General features: G+C 40.1%; 1 protein-coding gene across 5 annotated transcripts; it reads left to right on the top strand.

Moving 5' to 3' along the window:
- The first annotated feature begins 3784 nt into the window (after nt 1–3784).
- tmlhe (trimethyllysine hydroxylase, epsilon) lies at nt 3785–21813 on the top strand. Of its 5 annotated transcripts, none has more exons than XM_041196013.1 (8): nt 3785–3837; nt 9566–9752; nt 11148–11324; nt 11537–11813; nt 17930–18049; nt 18792–19028; nt 19849–19987; nt 21507–21813. In XM_041196013.1, exons 2-8 carry the CDS (start codon nt 9566–9568, stop codon nt 21636–21638), a joined length of 1269 nt encoding a protein of 422 aa, XP_041051947.1. In that variant the 5' UTR covers nt 3785–3837; the 3' UTR covers nt 21639–21813. The 5 variants fall into 5 exon arrangements, with proteins under 5 accessions (XP_041051947.1, XP_041051944.1, XP_041051943.1 ...); XM_041196010.1 differs by lacking the exon at nt 3785–3837 and adding an exon at nt 3904–4174; XM_041196009.1 differs by lacking the exon at nt 3785–3837 and adding an exon at nt 3919–4043.
- The last annotated feature ends 4032 nt before the right edge of the window (nt 21814–25845 follow it).

Below are 25845 nucleotides of genomic sequence, written 5' to 3' on the forward strand. Positions count from 1 at the left end.
TTTATTGCCTTTATTTCAGTATAGTCAGATCTTTGTTGACTGGCATGGAGACGAAGGGCCGAATGGCCTTCTGTGCTGTAGACGTCTGTGGGTGTTTCTCGGTCTTCTCGGTTATTTATACTGACATGCCTTGCTAACTTCAATAATTGTACATGATTGCAAGTTGCAGTTAATACGCAGAATACATGGGTGGGGGGAGAAGTTGGATTTCTAATAAATGAAGCATGAAAATAGCGACTATGTGCTCATGGCAGGCGAAAGTCTTTCCTGCCACATTGACAGTCTTGATTGACCGCTCCAGGGAGGCGTGTGTGGTTCAGGGTTTGATTGACAGTTCCAGGGATGTGGGTGCGGTTCGGGGTTTGAGTGACAGCTCCAGAGAGGTGGGTGCGGTTCGGGGTTTGAGTGACAGCTCCAGGGAGCAGGAGGCGGGCCCGGAAGAAAAAGCAAAATACTGAGGATGCCAGAAATCTGAAATCAAGCAGAAAATGCTGGAAAAACACAGCAGGTCTGACAGCATTGAAGAAGAGTCATACGAACTCGAAACGTTATCTCTGTTTCACTCCCCACAGATTCTGTCAGGCCTGCTGAGCTTCCCTGTTTTTATTTTTGATTGACAGCTCCAGGGAGCGGAGGCGGGGGCAGGGTTTATCGGTAGCTCCCATGAAGAGGGGGTGGGGCCGTGGTTTGATTGACCGCTGAAGGGGAAGGGGTGGGACTGGAGGAACAGCACCTCATCTTCCGACTAGGCACTTTACAGGATTCCGGACAGTCTTCTGAGTTCTCTTTTAATGTTAGCTGCTAACCCTATCTCAATATGCCATCCCTTTCTAGTGTTACAATTTGTTTGATCAAAGTGCTACCAATCTCCTTTTTCTCTCTTTCCTGAATGCTATTATATTATAGTCCCATGTGCTGACTTGTGCCTAGAGCTCACCAAACTTACCACATTCCAAACATTTGTGTACATACACCCAAAGCTGTCTCGGACCTCTTTGCACCAGTCTAATCTAACTTCTATTTCTGAACATTTCTTTTAATGTGCAGTTCTGTTTGCCTCTCGCAGTTGTCTCTGTACATGGCTTCTCCTCTCGTTTCATCATGATTGTCCCCCTGTCAAAATAGTTTAAACTCTCCTCAGTATCAATTAACCTTCTTGTGAGGGCAATGGCCCCAGCTCTGTTGAAGTGCAATACATCTAGTTTGAACAAGTTCCTCCTGCCCCAGACTGGTCCCAATGCCCCAGAAATCTGAAACCCTCCCAAGCGCACATTTCTCCAGTCACATGTTAACTTGCTTTATCCCTACAATTCATGTACTTGTTAGCATGTGACACTTGAATAATTTAGAAGTTTTTTTTTGAGGTTCTACTTTTAAACCTCTTCCCTCACTCCTGAAACAGACTACAGGACCTTGACCCTTTTCCTTTCTCAGTCATTGGTTCCCATATGGACTGTGACTTCTGGATGTGTTCTTCATAATGTTCTGCACCCTTTCAGTGATGTACCCCTACACCAGGAGGCAATATACAATACAAGACTCTCATCGGTAGTTTCAGGAACTCCTGTGTATCTCTCCCTCCACCCCCAACTGACTAAAGAATCCCCTGTGACCACTGCATTTCTACACTTTGCTGTACAGCCATTTGCCCCTCAGGGCCATTGATGTGCTCTAAACTGCACTACTTGGGTGTTGTTATCCACACTGATACTCAGCACTAAAATCTAGTTTAAGTGCCACACTCCTTGAGGATTCCTGCCCTGTCTGCCTCTTCCAGCTCTGTCGAATGGCCATTCACTTACTATTCTCCTCAACTCTGTAGCTGTGAACTGAGCACATCTACAGCATGTGCTCCAGGAAATTCTCAGCCTCCTGTATTCCTGGCAGTGACTCCAGCTGTAAGCTTGATTTTGAGATACTTCTTGCACATGTGGGCGGAATTTTATGGCCCTGTCGCAGGGGGATGGGGCTATAAAATGCAGCGAGCTGTTCAAAATTCCATTGATTTTGGCGGGACTGTAAAATCCAGCCGGCGTAAAATTCCACCCATGGTTAACCAGGACATTTGCAGCATCGTGGAGTTTGCAAAAAGCATCAGAATTTCAGGGATTGGGATTGGCTGACCTCTTTTTTTAAATCCCTTTTAGATTTAAATGAATTACTGATTTTTATATATTTACTGTTGCAAGTCTTGGGGAAATTTGAGATTTCTTTTAAAGGACAATAGCAAATCCTGACCAAAACTGGACGTCCCACCTTGAATGTACCAAAGCTTTTCTAGCCCTCTTAAGTATAGTGGTCTTTATTTTAATCTTAATGGTCCTGGCTATATAACTAAAACCCTATTTGCTTTCTTGATAACTATATTAAGCTATTAGTGTTTGATTTGGGAAGGCTATACCTCTCAATTTACCAAAGTAGGATTAATCACCATTCAGTGTAGAGTGAAACAAGCAGTCAGAATGTGAGGAAAAATCCGAGATGAGTAGCTGAAAAATTGCCATCAGCAACCGAATGTTGCTTGAAAGCTAAACATTGTCTTGATTTTTCGCTGTTGAAGTGGTTAGAGGTGAATAGTTTTTTTAAATCTTAACCTTCAAAATTCAAACTAGATTGTGCATAATCCAATAAGGAGATCAATGTGGTGTTTTCTGTATTGTTGGGCAGTTGTTCCAGAGAGCATTGCTATTCAGTTTACACATCTGCACCTGTAAAGAAGCCCATATTGAATAGGAATGCAAATGTACCAAGTCAACCTGTTTCTATGCTAACTAGAATATACAGTAAAGTATAAATATATTACCAGTGCAGTTATTTACGCTTCAACTGACAAGACAAGCTGTAGAAGATATTAAAAATATTTGATGCATTTAAATTGTGTGTAACAGGAATTCTAACTTGGCTCATTAATTTCCCCATACAAATTGAGTAGTATGTTGCTGCAACTAAGTGGCTAAACAAAAGAGTTCAAAACCAATGAGTATGTCATTATCTGTAATAAAAGCCTCTCCTCACCATCCAAGGGCCCAAACACTCATTTCAAGTGAAGCAGCATTTCACTTGCACTTCCCTCAACTTAGTCTACTGCATTCGTTGCTCCCAATGCGGTTTCCTCTACATTGGAGAGACCAAATGCAGACTGGGTGACTGCTTTGCAGAACACCTTCGGTCTGTCTGCATGCATTACCCAGATCTCCCTGTCGCTTGCCATTTCAACACACCACCCTGCTCTCATGCCCACATGTCCGTCCTTGGCGTGCTGTATTGTTCCAGTGAAGCTCCATGCAAACTGGAGGAACAGCACCTCATCTTCCGACTAGGCACTTTACAGCCTTCCGGACTGAATATTGAGTTCAACAATTTTAGATCATGAACTCTCTCCTCCATCCCCACCCCCTTTCTGATTTTCCCCCTCCTTTTTGTTTTTCCCAATAATTTATATAGATTTTTCTTTTCCCACCTATATTTCCATTATTTTTAAATGTATTTCCATCCATTGTTTTATCCCCACCTTTTAGCCTTTTTCGAATCCTTCAGCCCACCCCCACTAGGGCTATCAGTACCTTTCTCGTCCTGCTTTCCACCCTTAATTAGCACATTCCTTTAGATAATATCACCACCTTCAACACCTCTTTGACCTTTTGTCTGTGACATCTTTTGGTTATCTCCACCTATCACTGGCCCTCTATCCAGCTCTACTTGTCCCACCCCCCTTAAACCAGCTTATATTTCACCTCTTTTCTATTTTTACTTAGGTCTGTTGAAGGGTCATTAGGATTTGAAACGTTAACTGTGCTCTTCTCTGCAGATGCTGCCAGACCTGCTGAGTTTTTCCAGGTATTTTTGTTTTGGTTTTGGATTCCCGCATCCGCAGTTTTTTGTTTTAATCTGTGGTTTGATTGACCGCTCTAGCGGACGGGACAGGCCGTGCATGTGCAGTGAAGGAGGCCGGCGGTGTTTTTCAGGGAAGGGGTGGGCACTAGGCCGGCTTGTTTTTCCTCAACTGTCGTTGCCATTCCGGCAGTGGGGAGGAGCCGTTGACGGTAACGTGTTGGAAGCGGCTGCTTTTTCTTTCAGCTCTTTTCGGCTGGGAGTAGAGGGGCCGTTAGTAACGGTTTGAGGAGCTAAGGAAAAAGGTTTTCTCAGCCTCGACTTTCCGCACGGGATCTCGCCGGTTAGAGGAACTTTCCCCGGCCTTGGGGACCGCACAGGGCGCGACTGTGTTTTTTGGTTTTTGCAAGTAGTGTTGTCTGTGATTCTGCTTTTACAGTGTTCGCCAGGGGAATTAACACCCACGAGATCAACTTTCCAGTCACTCCAATTTCTATGTCGATGGACATTGGAGTTGGCACTGGAGAGATGCCTCGATGATCTTTTATGAATATTTAAGCTTGAAGTCGTCGAGCCATGGTTTATTCGCATAATGCAACGCACTTTGTAGCGGTTTTTCTCTTAGGACAATCTCTTAGAAGGAGCAATTAAACACCAGCAATAATGATTTTGGCTGTTGATGTGTTTAAATGTGTCTGTTCAGAACTTGTGTAGCTAATTGCAGGGAACGATATTCTTATTTTCTTGTATGGGAAAGCTTAATCTGGGCCACTTTCTCAAGAGGAAAACTTCTTAATGGTTCGTGGCTTCGATAGGTACAGCCTGTAGCTAACTCAAAAATGATTCGTCAACAGTGAAAGTTTTTTTTTGTTCAATTTTTAAACCAACTTTATAATGGATCATCTGAACTAGTGACTGCCGGTGAATTAGTCAGCTGGTTGATCAAGATCCTCCGAAGAGCTGCTTTGATTATAAATATGCCGTAAAATGGGCTTAATTATAGCACTTTTATTTGTACCTAGTCGTACCTACCTGGTTGTGTATATATATATATATATATATATATTGTGCTGAGTAAAATATTTCATGATCAATCTCCAATGATTAACTTCAAATAAGTAATGGAGAGGCTGAACCCGAGTCCTCTCTGGACCTGCCATAAAGAATACTTTGTAAGAATCAAAGTAAAATACTGCGGATGTTGGAAATCTGAAACAAAAACAGAAAACGCTGAAAATACTCAGGTATAGCAGCATCTATGGAGAGAGAAACAGAGTTAACATTTCGAGTCCATATGACCTTTCTTCAGAGCCAGAATTAGGATTTGAAACGTTAACTCTGTTTCTCTTTCCACTTTGTAAGAATAATTTCATTGAATGTAGCAATTGCCCCTTCCTCATACAGTGATGGTTGTAAGTCATACAGAAAATTCCCAGTTTTGATCTTGGCTTTTGCTGAATTAGCTGATTGCAGTTTGAGAACCTACACTTGTCCTCAGGGAAGGGCAAACCAATCATGTTTCCTTGTTCAGATCCCTGCTGAAAATGACAGTGCAGACTCACATGATTTTAGCTTTTCTTATGTCCACAACACTGAAGGTCAGTAGATTGTTCAACTATCAATGTTGGCACAAAAGTGATGGGGAGGAATTTCTAACAGTCTGGTATTAATTAATCCTGCTAATAATTTTGAGCAGGTCAGTGTAGGTACCTGTCAGGTTATTGAGAAACTGTCCCAGTTCACCTTAATTTTAAAGGTTTCATAGTATAATGCAATTCTTTAAAAATATACCTAAAGAACTCTAGTTACTCTTTTTTTTGGAGCCTATCTTGTTTGTTAGGATCCAATTTCAGTATTTCAACATAGCTGCAATTGCACAGTTACCAGTTAAACATTTGCTTCTAGTGTGAGACCTGGGGCAGAATTTTACGGTCAGCGAGCGGGGAGCGGGGCCTGCCCGCCAATGTGTAAAATGACGCGGGATGATGTCGGGCGGAACCCCCAATGTCACCCCGCCCCATTTAAATTTTCAGGAAGGCAGGGCCGCAGAAAAATCAGCTGAGGGATTGCCGATCTGTCAATGGCCACTTGAGGCCATTGACAGGATCAATTAATCAATTAAAGGACCTGCCCGTCCAACCTTAAGGTTGGCGGATTGGCCGGGAGCCCCGGCGGCAAATAGAGAAAACATGAAACCTCGTCCACTGGCGGGATGAGGTTTCATGTAGGGTTTTAAAATTGTAATAAAGTTGTTCTGTAAGTTATGAACATGTCCCAACTCATGTGACATTGTCCCTGTAGTATGAGGGTGTCTAGCATAGCAAGGGTTAATGTAGGACTGAAAAACAGTACCACCCACAGTGTGATAGAAGGAGACATATGACCTGAGGCTAGTCAGTTGGGGACTGGACCTGTATAGAAGCAACCATATAGTTTGCTCATAACTATGAACATGTATACAGGTTATAGCCTAAACTATATGTTATCAATAAACACTTGATGTTCAACCATAGAAGACTCAGTGAATCTTCATGAAACCTACTTAACATAGAACAAGATCCATACATCAGACATTGTCTGAGAATGAAAATTATAGTTCAGGTGGAGGAGGGTGATATATTGGATGAGGCAAACATAGTGATGGAGGAAATATTAAGATGTTTAGCATCTTTGAAAATAGGATAAATCATCAGGCCTGGAAGAAATGTTGGGGCTGAAAACATCTTTTCTCCAGCTGCTTTGCACTAGAGAGAGTGCAGAGGAGATTTACCAGGATGTTGCCTGAGCTGGAGATTTTTAATTATGAGGAGAGATTGGATAGACGGATTTTTTTCCTTGGCGCAGAGGAGATTGAGGGGGGACATGATTGAGGTGTATAAGATTATGAGGGACATAGATAGGATGAACAGGAAGGAACATTTTCCCTTGTCAGAGGGATCAATAACCAGGGGGCATAGATTTAAGGGAAGGCGCAGGAGGTTTAGAGGGGATGTGAGGAAGAATTTTTTCACCCAGAGGGTGGTGGGAATCTGGAATGCACTGCCTAAAAGGGTGGTAGAGGCAGAAACCCTCAATATATAAGAAGTATTTGGATGTGCACTTGTGATGCCATGGCATTCAAGGCTATGAGCCTAGTGCTGGAAAATTGGATTAGAATAGTTAGGCACTTGTTTGACCGGAACAAAAACAGAATTACCTGGAAAAACTCAGCAGGTCTGGCAGCGTCAACGGAGAAGAAAAGAGTTGACGTTTCGTGTCCTCATGACCCTTCAACAGAACTAGAGTATTTTAAGATCATTTTCAAAGATGCTAAACATCTTAATATTTCCTCCATCACTGTTTGTCCCATCCAATATTTCACCCTCCTCCACCTGAACTATAATTTTCACTCTCAGACAATGTCTGATGTATGGGTCTTGTTCTATGTTCAGTAGGTTTCATGACGATTCTCTGAGTCATCAATGGTTGAACATCAAATGTTCTAGTTCTGTTGAAGTGTCATGAGGACGTGAAACGTCAACTCTTCTCCACCGATGCTGCCAGACCTGCTGAGTTTTTCCAGGTAATTCTGTTTTTGTTTTGGATTTCCAGCATCCGCAGTTTTTTGTTTTTATCACTTGTTTAACCGGTGCAGACTCAATGGGGCAAAAGGCCTTTTACTGTGCTGTAGACTTCTATGACTCCTAAGTGAAGCACTAAGTGAGGCACAAGAAGAAATAATAGGTGCTGACCATCATTTTCCAATCCTGGCTGGCCACAGGCACAGTACCAGCGGACTGTTAACACTACCATTCAAAAAGGGAGGAATGGATAGCCTGAGTAATTACAGGCCAGTTAGCCTAAACTCAAGTGGTGAGCAAATTATCAGAAAAAAAATTCTGAAATGCAGCCTAAAGCGTCATTTAGAAAGACATGGATTAATCGAGGACAGTTAGCATGGATTTGTTAAGGGAAGGTTGTGTCTGTCTAATTGAACCTTTTTGAGGAGGTATAAGGCATGTCAATGAGGGCAGTCTGTTTAATGTAGACTACATGGACTTTCGCAAGGCTCTTGATAAGGTCTGACATGACAAACTGGTCAGAAGATTAAAAAGTCATGGGATCCAAGGAAAAATGGTAGGAAGCCAAGGATAATGGTGAGATATTTTTGTGACTGGAAGGTTATTTCCACAAGATTCAATATTGGGTCCTCTGCTGCTCTTGGTATATTATCAATGATTTGGACTTAATCATGACCTCCACATTTGAGAAGTTTGAAGGTGGTGCAATAATTGGCTGTGTGGTTGATGGTGAGGAAGAAAGCTTGACTACAAGAAGCTTTCAATGGGCTGGGCAGAGAAGTGGCAATCTAGAGAAGTGTGAATGCATTGGGGAGAGCAAACAAGGCAAGGGATTACACAATAAATGGTAGGATACTGAAGTGTAGAGGAACAGAGGGACCTTGAAGTGCATGTCCACAGATCCTTGAAGGTAGGGTAGACAAGATAGCTCAGTAGGCATGTGGGATACTCTAGAGCACAGATATTATGCTAAATTATATAAAACACCAGTTAGGCTGCAGCTAGTGCAGAATGTATAGTTTTGGTCACTGCATTACAGGAGGAATGTGACATACAGAGGAGGTTTACAAGGATGTTGCCGGGAATGGAGAATTTTAGTCAAAGAAAGATTGGATAGGCTAGTGTTGTTCTCTTTGAAACGAAGGTAGCTGAGGAGAGATTTGAGGTTTATAAAATTGAGGAGCCTGGATAGGAAGGATCTATTTCCCTTCAGCAAATAAGTCAATAACCAGGTGGTATAGGATTAAAGTAATTGGCAGAAGAATTAAAGGGGGCACTGAGGATAAATTGTTTCACCCAGAGGGTGGTGGGGAGTCTGGAACTCACTGCATGAAAAGGTGATAGAGGCAACAACACTCAGAGCATTTAAGAATTCTTGAAATGCTATAACCTACAGACCTATTGACAAAGAACTGGAAAGTGAGATTAGACTGCATAGCTCTTTTGGACAGCACAAACCTGATGGACTGATTGGCCTCATAAATTTTCTATGTTTCTAATTGGAGGTGCTGGTCTTGTATTTGATTAGTCTTAATGTGAAATTAATTAACTATTGCAGCTAGTGAGAAACAAATAACATGTTAAAGGACATGCCAATACCGTCAGTTGATCTAATGGAGATTTCGCCAGCAGTCCGAGACCATTTGACAGATCTCTCCACATGCATATACTTCCATTACTTAAATAAGAAGGAGGAAACTTCAGAATGCAATGTTGGGGAGATGGTGGTAGTGTCACTGGATTAGTAATCTAGAGACCCAGGCAAATGTTCTGGGATCATGGATTCAAATCCCAACATGGCAGCTGGTGGAATTTGAAATCCATTAATAAAAAAAAATCTGGAATGTAAAGCTAGTCTCAGAAGCCATCGTCGATTGTTGTAAAAACCCATCTTGTTTACTAATGTCCTTTTTAGATAAGGAAATCTGCCATCCTTACCTGGTCTGGCCGACATGTCACTCCACAGCAATGTGGTTGACTCTTAAATGCCCTCAAATGGCCTAGCAAGCCATTTAGTTCAAGGGCATTTAGGGGTAGGCAAGAAATGCTGGCCTTGCCAGCAACATCCACATTCTATGAATGAAAGAAAACATACTTGTGTACAAGTACCTTGAATAATTATGGAAGCATGAATTTCATATTCTGAAGTGAAAAGTCCTGTTTTGCTTTCTCAGATGTCTTGGAACCGCTTACTGAGTCTTGGCATCAGTGTACAGCATCTGCTGAGGGCTGGCATTCAAGGACAGCGACCATGGCGATGTCACTCAAGGAAGCTTCTACCTGCGGTAACTGGAAGACGGTGTAAACATGGTGTTCCAGACTCCTTGAACTGTTCATGGTTGATGCATGATAAACACTTGGGTAAGACGAGATATTCCAGATTGAATTTGGATACAAGAATTAGTGTGGGATTGTTTATCTTAATCTCCACCATCTATAGCCTGACACCCGCAATTATTCTTTTGATTTTGTTGTTTCTCCTTTCGGGCTGCTGTGCATCATTCTCCAGCTATATGGGTAAGCTGGTTTCAGACTGGTGGGCTCAAAATACCTTCCTTTTTGGCCTTGGCTAAAATTTTAGAACTTGAGTTGTTGGGAATTGCAGTTATTGACATATCTGTTGCAAGTTTGGTGACATTTGGAGCTGCAGCAACAATAAGATTGAAGATTTGTTTTGGTATCATAACCATTTGATTTAAACACTTGAAAGTCCTTTGTGGAAAAACAACTGTGCGGTATACCAGGAAACTCTAGATACTGGATGCCCCAAACATCTTTAATCTTACTGTATGATGTTGTCAGAAGCTCAGTCATGTTGCCATATTTAGTTTAAACTTAAATGTCTACATCTGAGACATTTTCAATTTATAACTGGCTCCTTAAGCTGCTTTAAGACAATAGCTTCAATAAGTGTCTGACCTAACGTTCAAGTCGGATTTGAAGTCTGCAGGCCAAAGGTATGGGAGTTACTCTGGTTTAGTGGGAATGGTAGTAATGCTTTAATCTTTTGTCAGTGATCACCCAAGAAAGCACACATACAGCTTTCCTCTGCATTTTACCGCAGTGAAGTAATAACTTTGCCTGTTATAATTAACTTTCATGAATAAAACTGTTGTTGCTTATCACATATGTAGGGTGGCACGTTATATCTGATAGAAGAAAGTCAGTTTTCTGATTGACTCAATTGAGCAACTTGACCACCAGGCTTAACCGAAATGTAGCTAAACAAAGTTTCCACTGAAATGAGCATTGCAAAACTGGAATTTACATTGCTGACTTTTTTAATTGCCAAAGTAGCCATCTTGATTTCTGACCCACCTGAATCTGGAGCTATATAAATAACATGTTATAAGCATATATTTCTATGAAAACATTTATTTACCCATTTGTTTAATTGTACAATATTCTACATTCCTAAATTCCCATTTTCATCTTAAAATGAGAGAAATATTAGTAGTTTTGTGAAACTTTATGCATGATCTCACTTTTGAGCATAGACTCAACTCAGCTCCAAATTTTTTTTGTTATGCTCTGTTTTGCTATGAATACATGGACGAGAAAGTAAGAGTTGTGTGGGCGGTGCCAATTATTGGTTTACATACCAATGCTCCTGAGCAATTTTATTTCTGTCTTTTGCTCCATTCTCTTCCTTATAACCTTTGCATTTATTAAAACAATATCTGATTGAAGATAGCTAAAATGCATGTCTTGTCAAACTACTTAAAATTAAAGAACTAAATCCTATTACTGTTACAGAATTGAAGTATTCTGACAAGGTGATGCGTTTAGATTATGTTTGGCTACGGGATCATTGCCGTTCTGCATCATGTTACAATTCAAAGACTAATCAGCGAAGCTTGGATACAGCTCAGGTGGATTTGGCCATCAAACCAGCAAAAATACGTACAGATAATGATACAATCTACATAACCTGTAAGTTACTTACTCTATGTACAGTCTTACTATGGTATAGATCAAACTTCAGGAAATAAAGAGACCTTAAGCTGTCTGAGAATAAAGTTAATTTGTGACATGTCACTTGATACTTTTAGTGCTAGTTTGTAATATGAGTTCTTTGAGTATGCTTAACATGATTCCTTTTCCTTTACTTGTAACCATTCGTCTCTTTCTTGTTTCGTTTAAAGGGCCAGATAATCATATGACCAAGTATCCCTTGTCATGGTTGGTAAAATATTCTTTTGAAGGTCAGAAGCAGATAGTTCAACCTCGTATCTTTTGGGATGCTGCTGTTTATAAAGAAGCCCAAATGCCTTATGTCACTTACAATTCTGTGATGGAATCTGACAAGGAACTAAAAAAATTTTTGGAAGCTTTCCTGCTTTATGGCATTGCTTTTATTGATGAAGTCCCTGTGAGTGTTGAGGCAACAGAAGCTGTAGCTTTACGTGTTGGTTTGATCAGGTGAGATTTTCTTTTAGACAGCGAGGATTCCTTGGCAGATGTTCTGAAAGCTTAAAATTCTGAACTGACCAGGATGTTTTTTTTATATGATCCCTTTTTGGCATAGTGTAAGTCTGTTTTAATATGCACCATCTTGGGAGAGGAAAATATGTTGTCTACCAATTTAAATTGAGCTATAATATCTGTTAAGATCTCGGTGGAGAATAGTAACTTTTGAAAAGAAGTTCAACCCCCCTCTATTGTTAAAGAATTATGCCACAAGATTACATGTTTCAAACAAAAATGTCATCGTACAAGAATTAAACAAAGCAAGTACAACTAATTTAACACTATATTTCATAAATACTTGTACTCTAAACCCAAAAATCTCCAGATTTATTTCATCCGAGTTCCTCAATACTCTAAAGGATCTTGATGGTTCTTTCATTTCTCCTGCGACTAAACATAGTTGTGCCACACCTCTTAGAAATTCACTTTGATTCTCCTCAGTGTTCCTGCTATTCTCTGAGGTATGAGATTTCTTGGAGTCCTTCCATTTGCATCCAGCTAGGTGAACCCTTCAACTCTCCTTCAAAGCCTCAAGGTTGTGGAGTCTCCAACCCCAGCTTAGGCCTTATGCACTCTTGCTTAGTGACTCCAAATAAGAAACAATGCTGGTTCCTGATAGCCTTTTGCTCTTGGTCCCCAGCTCCAGGCAGATTCTCTCTGCCTTCGCCAAACTGTTCTAGACCCAGATTTCAACCCTCCTTCTGAGATACCAACAGACAGCCTGTCTCCAAGAGATATTCAGAGAGGTCAGTTTAATCCTGGGTATGAATACCTCTCTCCACCATCTCAGCAACAGAATAGGACTTCCCCTTTCATTTGCAATTCTAGGCCTAACTGATAAACTATTCGGACCAAGCTTCCTTGTATTTATCCTACATTTAAAAATTACAATTTCCAAATGAAAAAACCCTATAATAAATGTATTTTAACACAGCATTGTGTATTGTGCCAGGCCATTCTGTCACCCCTACAATAATATGAAATATACTAAGCTTACAGATTAATGTATCAAGGTACTATTGTAATTTTATAGGTAACTGGAATAAAATTAGATTTTGGATTGTAATTTGTGAACGGTGCTTCAAATGTCTATTTTAATTTTGATATAGACTATAAACCCTATGCATTGAAGAAGTATGCTCTGAAGAAGAGTCATATGGACTCAAAACATTAACTCTGCTTCTCTCTCCACAGATGATGCCAAACCTGCTGAGTTTTTCCAGCATTTTCAGTTTATAATATAAAATAAAAACAACATGCATTTGGGTGGGGTGGGTGGTGATGGTGATGAGAGGGCAGGAGGAAAGAAGGCATCAGACCAACAATACTTGCACCATTGACCCACGCAGTCTCTTGGGAGAGTCAAAGTACAGCTAAATAAATCCCCTCAATCACAATTTGAAATTACTTCTTGGAATCATTGAATGATACAACACAGAAGGAGGCTATTCGACCCATTATTCCTGTGTCAGCTCTTTAGTAGAACTATTGTAATTTTATAGGTAACTGGAATAAAATTAGATTCTGGATTGTAATTTGTGAACGGTGCTTCAAATGTCTATTTTAATTTTGATATAGACTATAAACCCTATGCATTGAAGAAGTATGCTCTGAAGAAGAGTCATATGGACTCAAAATATCCTATGCCTCTGCTCTTCTCATAATCCTGTAAATTGCATACCTTCAATAGTTATCCAACTCTCTTTTTGTACAATTCACTTTTTTACATATGAAAAAAATCCCCCAGTTCTTTTGCCAATTACTGTAAATCTGTGTCCTTTGGTTACTGACTTTTCTGCCATTGGAAATAGTTCTTATTTCTTCTCTCTCAACCCTTCATGATTTTGAACACTTATTAAATCTCTCCTTAACTATCTTTGTTCCGAGAAGAACAACCCCTTCTCCCATCCCCACATAACTGAAGTCCCTGATCCCTAGTACCATTCTAATAAATCTCTTCTGCACCCTAGATGTCCTCCTTAAAGTATGATGCTCAGAATTGACAACATTACTTCAGCTAAGGCTTAAGTTGCCAATTATTGTAAATCTATGTCCTTTGGTTCCTATCCCTTATGTTCAAGTTTTGACAAAACTTCCATTTGTATTGCATGCCTCTATTAAAGTCAATCACCTTTGCTTTAACAGCCTTTTCAACTTGTCCTGTCACCTGCAAAGGTTTGTGTACATGCACTTCCAGGTCTCTCTCCATGTACCCCTTTAAAATTGTATAATTTAGTTTATATTGCTTCTCCCCATTTGTCGGACCACACTTCTGTTAAATTTCATCTTCTCACTTTACCAGATTTTGAGATCCTGAAGTTGCTTATCATCCTCCATATATTTTATCATGTTTTGTAACATTTGCAAACTTCAAAATTGTACACTTAAGTCCAGGTCATTAATGCATATCAACAAAAGCAATGGTCCTAGAACTGACCCTCTAGGGAAGGTCGCTATATACCTCAGTCTGAAAAACAACCAACCATTCACCCGATCTATCATTTTTCTCCTCTTTGCCAATTTTATATCCATAGTGTCACTGTTTGTGTCTCTCTTAATCCCATAAGCTTCAATTTTGCGAACGACTCGATTATGTAGTACTTTGTCAAATGCCCTTTTGAATTTTAATATAAACATCAATTGCACTACCTTTGTCAACCCTTCATTTATTTAATCAAAGAAATCAGTTAAGTTCCTTAACAAATAGAATCTAACATTCGTTTATTAACCAATTAATTTTCTGTTTTCCCCAGATTTTGCTAACTTGCTTGTAGATGTCAGGTTTCTTCCTTTTCTAAATAAGGTCTAACAGCATTTGCAATCCTCTAGTCCTCTGACATCACCTCCATTTCCAAGGAGGTTTGGAAAATTGTGGGCAGAGCCTCTACAGTTCCACCCTTCCCTCAGTAAACCTAGGATGCATCTCGTCTGGATCAAGTGACTTTTTGACTTTTGAGGACTGGCAACTTTTTAAGTACATTCTCTTTCTTTATTTTTATCTTATTCCAATATCACAACTACCTGCTTCTTACTGCCATATTAGCAGTATCTTCTTTAGCGGAGACAGATGCAAAGTACTCATTTAGTATCTATCATGCCCTCCAGCTCTTTTTTTTCATCTCTAATTAACCCTAGTCTCCTTTTGTCAAATAATTAGTAAAATAGTAGTCTTCTGAGTTCTCTTTTAATATTAGCTACTAACCCTATCTCAATACACCATCCCTTTCTAGTGTTACAATTTATTTGATCAAAGTGCTACCAATCCCCTCCTTTTTCTCTCCTGAATACTATTATATTATAGTCCCATGTGCTGACTTGTGCCTACAGCTCACCAAACATACCACATTCCAAACATTTGTGTACAAACACCCAAAGCTGTCTTGGACCTCTTTGCACCTATCTGATCTAACTTCTATTGCTGAACATTTCTTTTAATGTGCAGTTCTGTTTGCCTCTCGCAGTTGTCTCTGTACATGGCTTCTCCTCTCGTTTCATCATGATTGTCCCCCTGTCAAAATAGTTTAAACTCTCCTCAGTATCAATTAACCTTCTTGTGAGGGCAATGGCCCCAACTCTGTTGAGGTGCAATACATCTAATTTGAACAAGTTCCTCCTGCCCCAGATTGGTCCCAATGCCCCAGAAATCTGAAACCCTCCCAAGCGCACATTTCTCCAGTCACATGTTAACTTGCTTTATCCCTACAATTCATGTACTTGCTAGCATGTGACACTCGAATAACTTAGAAGTTTTTTTTTGAGGTTCTACTTTTAAACCTCTTCCCTCACTCCAGACTACAGGACCTTGACCCTTTTCCTTTCTCAGTCATTGGTTCCCACATGGACTGTGACTTTTAGATGTATTCTTCATAATGTTCTGCACCCTTTCAGTGATGTCCCCCTACACCAGAAGGCAATATACAATACAAGACTCTCATCGGTAGTTTCAGGAACTCCTGTGTATCTCTCCCTCCACCCCCAGCTGACTAAAGAATCCCCTATGACCACTGCATTTCTACACTTTGCTGTACAGCCATTTTCCCCTCAGGGCCATTGATGTGCTCTAAACTGCACTACTTGGGTGTTGTTATCCTCACTGATACTCAGCACTAAAATCTAGGTTTAAGTGCCACACTCCTCGAGGATGCCTGCCCTGTCTGCCTCTTCCAGCTCTGTCGAATGGCCATTCACTTACTATCCTCCTCAACTCTGTAGCTGTGAACTGAGCACATCTACAGCATGTGCTCCAGGAAATTCTCAGCCTCCTGTATTCCTGGCAGTGACTCCAGCTGTAAACTTGATTTTGAGACACTTCCTGCACATGTGGGCGGAATTTTATGGCCCTGTCGCAGGGGGGTACGGCAATCCGTTCAAAATTCCATTGATTTTGGTGGGACTATAAAATCCTGCTGGCGTAAAATTCCACCCATGGTTAACCAGGACATTTGCAGCATCGTGGAGTTTGCAAAAAGCATCAGAATTGCAGGGATTGGGATTGGCTGACTTTTTTTTAATCCCTTTTAGATTTAAATGAATTACTGATTTTTATATATTTACTGTTGCAAGTCTTGGGGAAACTTGAGATTTCTTTTAAAGGACAATAGCAAATCCTGACCAAAACTGGACGTCCCACCTTGAATGTACCAAAGCTTTTCTAGCCCTCTTAAGTATAGTGGTCTTTATTTTAATCTTAATGGTCCTGGCTATATAACTAAAACCCTATTTGCTTTCTCGATAACTATATTAAGCTATTAGTGTTTGATTTGGGAAGGCTATACCTCTCAATTTACCAAAGTAGGATTAATCACCATTCAGTGTAGAGTGAAACAAGCAGTCAGAATGTGAGGAAAAATCCGAGATGAGTAGCTGAAAAATTGCCATCAGCAACCGAATGTTGCTTGAAAGCTAAACATTGTCTTGATTTTTCGCTGTTGAAGTGGTTAGAGGTGAATAGTTTTTTTAAATCTTAACCTTCAAAATTCAAACTAGATTGTGCATAATCCAATAAGGAGATCATTGTGGTGTTTTCTGTATTGTTGGGCAGTTGTTCCAGAGAGCATTGCTATTCAGTTTACACATCTGCACCTGTAAAGAAGCCCATATTGAATAGGAATGCAAATGTACCAAGTCAACCTGTTTCTATGCTAACTAGAATATACAGTAAAGTATAAATATATTACCAGTGCAGTTATTTACGCTTCAACTGACAAGACAAGCTGTAGAAGATATTAAAAATATTTGATGCATTTAAATTGTGTGTAACAGGAATTCTAACTTGGCTCATTAATTTCCCCATACAAATTGAGTGGCATGTTGCTGTAACTAAGTGGCTAAACAAAAGAGTTCAAAACCAATGAGTATGTCATTATCTGTAATGTTGTCTTTAATGTCTATGTAATTTACTATTTGCTGTTCTCTGGTGTTTTCTGATTGTTATTTCCTCCATTTCAGGAGCATATTTCTTTCACTAGTTTCTGTATTTTAAATGGCAGGATTGGGGAGGGTTGTAGGGTGATATAAATTGGTTCACTGAAGGGTGCCACTCAAATGTTGATGGTTTTCCACTCCTTATATCAGCAACCCTTCACTTATTATGCATTTTTTTTAATGATTGGTCTCTAAACCCTGGTTCTGCTTCATCCTAAGCAATGAGAAGTTGTGGTATATTATCTTATTTTTAGCATTAACAGTTTTAAAATTAACGTGTTTGAAACAGTTCCATTTTAAAATGAATGTGCATTTCAAGACTGTAACTTCAGAATTATCAAAATTAAATGAGGCTATTATTAGAAATAGGGACATATCTCAGTGGCATCAGTTCAGCAACAACCATTACCCTTAAATTCTTGCATATACCACCAACTGTTTTCTTTAAAGAAAGCTAGATAGTCAATATCTCTATGGAAAACTGGTTTTTGAGTAAAGAATGTGCTCAGTTATGCTGTTAAAGTTCTTATTTTCAAAAAGCAAGCAACTTGTGTTCACTTTAGTTACCAAATCCTGGGAATTGACAAGCTTCAAAAGCCAAGTGTGCTTTGACATGGTGTTAATTGGCTTATTTGTTGCTGTAGAGAGTCTATTTTTGGCCGAATGTGGGATTTTACTTCGGACTTCTCTCGTGGTGACACTGCATACACAAAAGTGGCACTGGATCGGCATATAGACACAACTTATTTTCAGGAACCTTGTGGGTATGTATATTTCTTGTCAATGTAGAATATTAGGTATTTTTGACCTTTTCAATTTCATTTCTCATTTCTTGACCACCAGGTAACATTTAAGGCAGATGATTTGTATTTCTGTTGACTCCAAGTCCACTTGTATGTGCCTCTTTCCTTCAAGGGAGAGAACAATCAAAACACACTTTCTCGAATATACTGTCACACCTAACTCTCTTCTTTTCTTAAAGGGGTAGGATAGCCATTGTTAAATTGATGTGAAATTTAAAGCTCCAATTTTAAAATGCTATATTCAAATCCAGTAGAGTATTGTAATCTCTGCTCATCTCCCTGAGACAGACCAGGAATGTTCCAGATTTGATAGCTTATCTGGGGTACTGATCTCAGGTGAGAAGGTAGAAGTGAAAAATTGACCAGAAATCATACTGTAGATCACTATCCAGTAAACTCCATCTATGGATTTTCGACAGGGATGATGTTGAATGCCGACCTGAAACTTGATATCAAGGGTCATAATTGAATAATGGCCTTTGCACAAGGTGCCCTTGAAACTGGAGCCCACCATGGAAATGCCACATTCCAGGTAGAATTGGAGAATATTGTGGGATGGGTAAATCTGCGTTCTCAAGATAAGCAAGAAACCAAACATTTTTGGGTATTAGGTCTAACTTTTAATGGGGTCCAATGAGCCCCTAAGTTAAACTGTAGTTTTGTTATCAGTCTTTTATCATGCTGACTTTTTGTTTTTTTAAAGAGTTCAGTTGTTCCATTGTCTGAGGCATGATGGAACTGGTGGAAAAACTCTGTTGCAAGATGGGTTTAATGCTGCAGAAAATGTACGAAGAGAAAATCCACATAACTTTGAAGTTCTTACTAAAGTACCAATAAAACACGAATATATTGAGAATGTAGGAGGAAGCCACAATCACATGATTGGAATTGGACCAGTTCTGAATGTTTATCCATGGAATAATGAATTGTATCTAATAAGGTGAGAGCAAGCAGCAGATGTTTTAACTTTTCTACCCTCTAACAGAGCATCATGTTCCCAGAGACCCTTCAGCAGGTGACAGTGACTGTCTGATAAGGGGAAGTGTCTAACTTTTCTCGGCATCTTTTAGTCCTCTCTAGATGAACTTTGGACTGATTCAGTGGATAAATACAATAATCTTTTTAAGGATTGCTGTAACTTAATCTAAAGTATGGTTTGAGTTTCATATTAACTGTCTTCAAAATGTCTTTTTTAAGAATCTCTTTCTCTCCCATGAAACTTTTGGATGGTGTGGTTTAGTACTACACAATGGGTATTTCTTCTCACAAGATGATTTGAAAGAATCTGCCTCCAGTTTCAGAAAAATTGCAATATGGGATTCGGCCAGCATTCCCAAAACAGTGTTGCTGGTTATCCTCAATGAGCAGAAATCCTAATTCTATATATCTGCTGCTCCTGTATCACTTTAACTTTTTCTCCAATTGGCTGTCTAGCATTCTTAAATGTTAACATGGTCTATGGATCATTAGCCCCCAGTAATGTATCCTCACAACCTTCAATGTTTTAATTACCAAAAGCTTTGCCCGCTCGCCTCTAGATCTCTTGCATTTAATCCTGTGTCTCATTTTATTACAGCATTTTAACCAGATTGATTTTGATTCCTTAATCACTGGAGAGTCTGATTTCTATCTATTCTGTACTACCTCTTTTTGTAACTTGACATTTTATCAAATCACCCCATGATTTTTCTTGAACAAGAACCACAACTTTTCAAATCTTCCTGTGTTTAGTGACATCTTTCTGAATATTTTGTCCACAGGTATAATAATTATGACAGAACCGTTATAAGCACAGTACCTCATGATGTTGTCCACCAATGGTATGTTGCACACCGAGCCCTTACAACAGAACTCAGGAAGCCAGAGAATGAAATCTGGGTGAAACTTAAACCTGGAAAGGTAAGGGAACAGATGCTGATATGGTATAGGAGTATGGTTGGTTCTAAATATTGTTACAAATCTCTCTTCTCATAACCTTTGTCTACACAGTTATACATGTGGGAAACAAATGGCATACTGGTGCTGCATGGCAGTCAAGCTAGTATATTCACTTACTTGAATTAGCAGAACTGTTTCCTAATGTAAGACAAGTTTGTTTATAACTGCCCAACTTTAAAATATGATAGTTCCCAAGAGGTCTGGGTGAGTTAGTTTGTATGTACAAGGTCCATTTACCACCTGGAATTAAAGTAATGGCCCAGTTTGCCTGCTATCTGTTGATCACCCAAATGGATCTAGGATACATGATGCCTTAGGTTATTACTACATTAGTAGTAGATTAATACATTTGGATAATGTATTAATTTCCCTCCCTCCCCCACTTGCACATCTGAACAATGGTTTACAAGCATTATGTAAATGTCTTCAATCCACTTATTTAAAATGGCATCACTATCCATTAATTCTAAACTTTAAATGACTAACTCTGCAGGATTCAGATCAGGGTTACTAGTTTTGGAGATGCAAAACTTGTGTAATTTGGATCATTTCTGAAGATTCTCCTGGACATCACCTAAGTGAGTATCCATGTATTCACCTCTAGAAGAGATAAAAAGGGGTATGTCCCAACAAAGGGTCCACTGACCCTAGATATAGCATAAAAACAAAAAATTGCGGATGCTGGAAATTGAGCGTAAAATTTTATGCATAATCTATAGTGAATGTTGACGTGGAATGCTGATTGCAGCTTGTTTAATTGCAAATTTTTAAGTTTGAGATTCACTGTTTCCGTAAATTAGTTAAATTGAATGCTCTAGCTCAGCACCAGTATTGTAGGCTACTTTGTGGCAAACTGTTTTATGTCTTCTGTCCCTGTAGTTTGTCACGAAGTATTTCTTACCCAGTTCCCTTTTATGTTCAAGGGTTGTACTTTTATACCATTCATTAATAACCTTTTCAGAAAAAAAACATGTCAAACTTTCATCATCTAAATGTAAAGATTCATTTATTCCATTTCAATGGTTGACTTTTTAAACTCCAACCCCTTTGCTGTTATAATTATTTAAAAATCGATGTAGAGCTACTTGAGGTGCTGCTGTGTTGCAGTTGAATAGCTATTTGTTATTTCTGTCATTGTCTGCCGTATATGATGTCTGGAATTGTCCTACTTGGTAAATAAGTCATGGAAGTTGTTTTATCTGCTGTCCATTTTCATTGCAATCAGCATGAAGCAAAGAGAGACAAAGGACAGTCAGCTTGGATATGTACAACTGATTAAATGTAGGATACCTATGAACCATATACTAAAGTTGTTTTTGGATTTTGACACTTTTCTGCATCTCTCCTTGGAAACAAATATTTGGGATAAGAAGAACAATGCTGTTAAAATACTTTCGCAGTAGGTGCTCCATACTGAGGAAGTTGAAACTTGTTCACATGCTGAAATTTACATTTTAATTATTATTTGTTTCTACTACAGGTTTTATTTGTTGATAATTGGAGAGTCCTGCATGGCCGTGATGCATTTACTGGGTACCGTCGGCTGTGTGGCTGTTACCTGATGAGAGATGATGTACTGAACACTGCAAGATTCCTTGGGATCGAGATTTGAAAACAAGTCAACAAATTGTTTATGGCAGACTTCTGGCATTTCTTGGAATTTGAGATTCAGTTTTTGAACTTGTAACTGTTGGTGGAGCATCTTAAAGTTTGATGATGGATCATGTATTCACTGAAACAATATTTTTCAAAATAAATTATATTTTGCATTCCCTGTTGAACTAAAACCTTTTGCATGGAGTGAGCTTTAATTGTCGTCACCTTTCAAACACTCTCCTTCACTTCCTCCTTTTACCCTTCCAAAAATGCTTGTTGCTCCTAAAACCTTGATGAGGTTCATTATTCCAGTTATATGAAATGGAATTCACTGTACACAGAAGTAAAGAAATTGTGTTTTGGAACCATTCTGGGAGGAGCTTGTATGGTGAACTTGTACAACTGGACCTAGGATGTATCTGTACACCAAACATTGAATTGTTTAGTTTAACAGCATTCATAGTTGCATAGTGCTTTCATTTAAACTCAGCTACAGTTCCAATATGTAGTCTGCCTTGACTTGAAATCCTATAGTGCTCATTGAACATGCTAAACTCAGCAATTGCCATGTCCATGTCACAAAAGAAACACTATGCAGAAATCTCTAGATCAGTTATGAGTACTCAAAGTAATTCAGCTTTTCCTCCCAATAATCATTTTCTTTAACTATAAAAACTGCTTTGTTATGGATAAGATGTTATGCAAAGCCTTGCAAAAGCACAATAACATTCATGTTGTGTGCTTTAAAACACCATAAACTATAGGTGGCCAGGCTGTTTGCTTTACGAAGATCAGTTTTGGACATTCAAATGTTTTGATAAACTAACGTGGGTTTCTGGCAACACAAACGTTTGAGATAAAGGCTAATGGGGAAATAAGGAAATGGCAGAAACATTAAACCTGGGTAGCCAATATAAACCCTGTTATTCAAAAAAGACAGGGAACAGAAAAGGCCATTTAGCTTGGCATCAGCAGAGAGGAAAATACCAGAATCCATTATTAGGGATGTGGTAACAACAGTTAAATTGATATGATTAGGTAGAGTGCACATGGAATTATGAAGGTGAAACAGTGTTCAATAAATCTATCGGAGTTCTTGAGGTTGTAACTGGGTAGATATGGGGAATTAGTGGATGGTTCTTTTGGATTTTCAAAAAGCTTTCTGTAAGCTGTCATGAAATTATTAAACCCAATCCTGTGAGACCCACTTGTAATATATTGGCAAAGATTGAAGATTGTTTAACAGACAGAAAAGAATAGGAATAAATGGGTCATTTTGTATTAGTAGGCTATAAAAAAAAACATAGGGAGCTGCAAGGATCAGTGCTTGGGCTTCAACTATTTACAATCTAAGTTATGGAGGGTCAGTGCAATGCACCCAGGTTTGCTGACTGTACAAAGTTAGGTGGGGAAGTAAGCTATGAGGCGATGCAAAGGCATTATAGACAAGTCAAGTGATTGGGCCAGAAAGTGGCAGATGGAATATGTGAAAAAGTGTGAAACTATCCATTTTGGAAACTTAAGTGAAATACTTAAATGGCAAGAGACTGGGAAATATTGGTATTCCGAGGGAAGCTGTTTGTTCTTGTATATGAATCACAAAGTTAACTTGTAGGCACAGCAAATAATTAGAAAAGCGATGTTATGTTGGCCTTCCTTCTAAAAGGATTGTTGTATAACAATAAGGAAGTCTACTGCAATTCTACAAGGTGTTGGTGAGGCCAAACCAGGAGTTTTGTGTACAGTTTGGCCTCTTTACCTAAGGGAGGACATACTTGCCATGGGGTGGATTGGGGTGGTGCAGCAAAAGTGCACTAGAGAGTTCCAGGTATGAAGAGAGGTTGAGTAGCCGAAGCCTATATTCCCTGCAGTTTAGGAGAATGAGCGGTGATCTTAATGAATGTAAAAAAATTCTTAAGGGACTTGGACAGGCTTGGTGTTCAGTTGGGGGGTGGGGGGGGTGTTCTCCCCTGGCCAGAATCTAGAACAAGGGATCATAGCCTTAGTGTAAAGGGTTACCAGTTAAGATTGAGAGGAGAAATTTCTTCATTCGAGTTGTGGACCCCAGCAAGCTGTGAATGGTCAGTTTAAGTATATTCAAGATGGAGATAGTGCAGGAAGATGGAGTTGAAGGTGGTCTTCCTGAGAAAGCAAAAGGGCTAGGTGGCTTCCTACTGCTCCTGTTTATGTTGTCAAACAGATGTTACAGAAGCACAAAAACTCAGATGGAATAAGAGTGGGTTGAGAGGAAAAGTACTCAAGGTAGCTGTGTGGCAGTGGGACCATAATGGATATTGGTCAGTAGCTCATCTAGAAAAATGGAGGTGCAGTAGTTGAGGAAAGGAAGAGGCTGAGATGAATCTGGTGAAGGAAGGGTGGAAATTGAAAGCAAAGTTGATAAAGTTTTCCATTCAGGCAAGAGCAGGAAACTGCACCAGTACAGCCATGTATCCCCATGGGTAGGGTTCCCCTTGCCCTCACAATCCACCTCATCAGCCTTCACAAAAACAGAATTACCTGGAAATACTGAGCAGGTCTGGCAGCATGGGCGGAGAAGAAAAGAGTTGACGTTTCGAGTCCTCATGACCCTTCAACAGAACTGGGTGAATCCAAGGAGAGGGATGAAATATAAGCTGGTTTAGGGGGATGGGGGGGAGAGAAGTGGAGGGGGGTGGTGTGGTTGTAGGGACAAGCAAGCAGTGATAGGAGCAGATAATCAAAAGATGTCACAGACAAAAGAACAAAACACAGAGGTGTTAAAGTTGGTGATATTATCTAAACGAATGTGCTAATTAAGAATGGATGGTACGGCACTCAAGGTACAGCTCTAGTGGGGGTGGGGGGGCATAAAAGATTTAAAAATAATGGAAATAGGTGGGAAAAGAAAAATCTATATAAATTATTGGAAAAAACAAAAGGAAGGGGGAAGAAACAGAAAGGGGTTGGGGATGGAGGAGGGAGTTCAAGATCTAAAGTTGTTGAATTCCGGAAGGCTGTAAAGTGCCTAGTTGGAAGATGAGGTGCTGTTCCTCCAGTTTGTGTTGGGCTTCACTGGAACAATGCAGCAAGCCAAGGACAGACATGTGGGCAAGAGAGCAGGGTGAAGTGTTAAAATGGCAAGTGACAGGGAGGTTTGGGTCATTCTTGTGGACAGACCGCAGGTGTTCTGCAAAGCAGTCGCCCAGTTTACGTTTGGTCTCTCCAATGTAGAGGAGACCACATTGGGAGCAACGAATGCAGTAGACTAAGTTGGGGGAAATGCAAGTGAAATGCTGCTTCACTTGAAAGGAGTTTTTGGGCACTTGGACGGTGAGGAGAGAGGAAGTGAAGGGGCAGGTGTTGCATCTTTTGCGTGGGCATGGGGAGGTGCCATAGGTGGGGGTTGAGGAGTAGGAGGTGATGGAGGAGTGGACCTGGGTGTCCCAGAGGGAATGATCCCTACGGAATGCGGCCGGGGGGGTGAAGGGAAGATGTATTTGGTGGTGGCATCATGCTGGAGTTGGCAGAAATGGTGGAGGATGATCCTTTGAATGCGGAGGCTGGTGGGGTGATAAGTGAGGACAAGGGGGACCCTATCATGTTTCTGGGAGGGAGGAGAAGGCGTGAGGGTGGATGCGCGGGAGATGGGCTGGACACGGTTGAGGGCCCTGTGAACGACCGTGGGTGGAAAACCTTGGTTAAGGAAGAAGGAGGACATGTCAGAGGAACTGTTTTTGAAGGTCATTAGAACAGATGTGACGGAGGCGAAGGAACTTAGAGAATGGGATGGAGTCCTTACAGGAAGCGGGGTGTGAGGAGCTGTAGTCGAGGTAGCTGTGGAAGTCGGTAGGTTTGTAATGGATATTGGTGGACAGTCTATCACCAGAGATTGAGACAGAGAGATCAAGGAAGGGAAGAGAAGTGTCAGAGATGGACCACGTGAAAATGATGGAGGGGTGGAGATTGGAAGCAAAATTAATAAATTTTTCCAAGTCCCGACGAGAGCAGGAAGCAGCACCGAAGTAATCATCGATGTACCGGAGTAAGAGTTGTGGAAGGGGGCTGGAGTAGGACTGGAACAAGGAATGTTCCACATACACCATAAAGAGACAGGCATAGCTGGGGCCCACGCGGGTACCCATAGTCACACATTTTATTTGGAGGAAGTGAGAGGAGTTAAAGGAGAAATTGTTCAATGTGAGAACAAGTTCAACCAGACGGAGGAGACTAGTGGTGGATGGGGA

The sequence above is a fragment of the Carcharodon carcharias genome, chromosome 9 (assembly GCF_017639515.1).
Source record: "Carcharodon carcharias isolate sCarCar2 chromosome 9, sCarCar2.pri, whole genome shotgun sequence".
NCBI lineage: Eukaryota > Metazoa > Chordata > Chondrichthyes > Lamniformes > Lamnidae > Carcharodon > Carcharodon carcharias.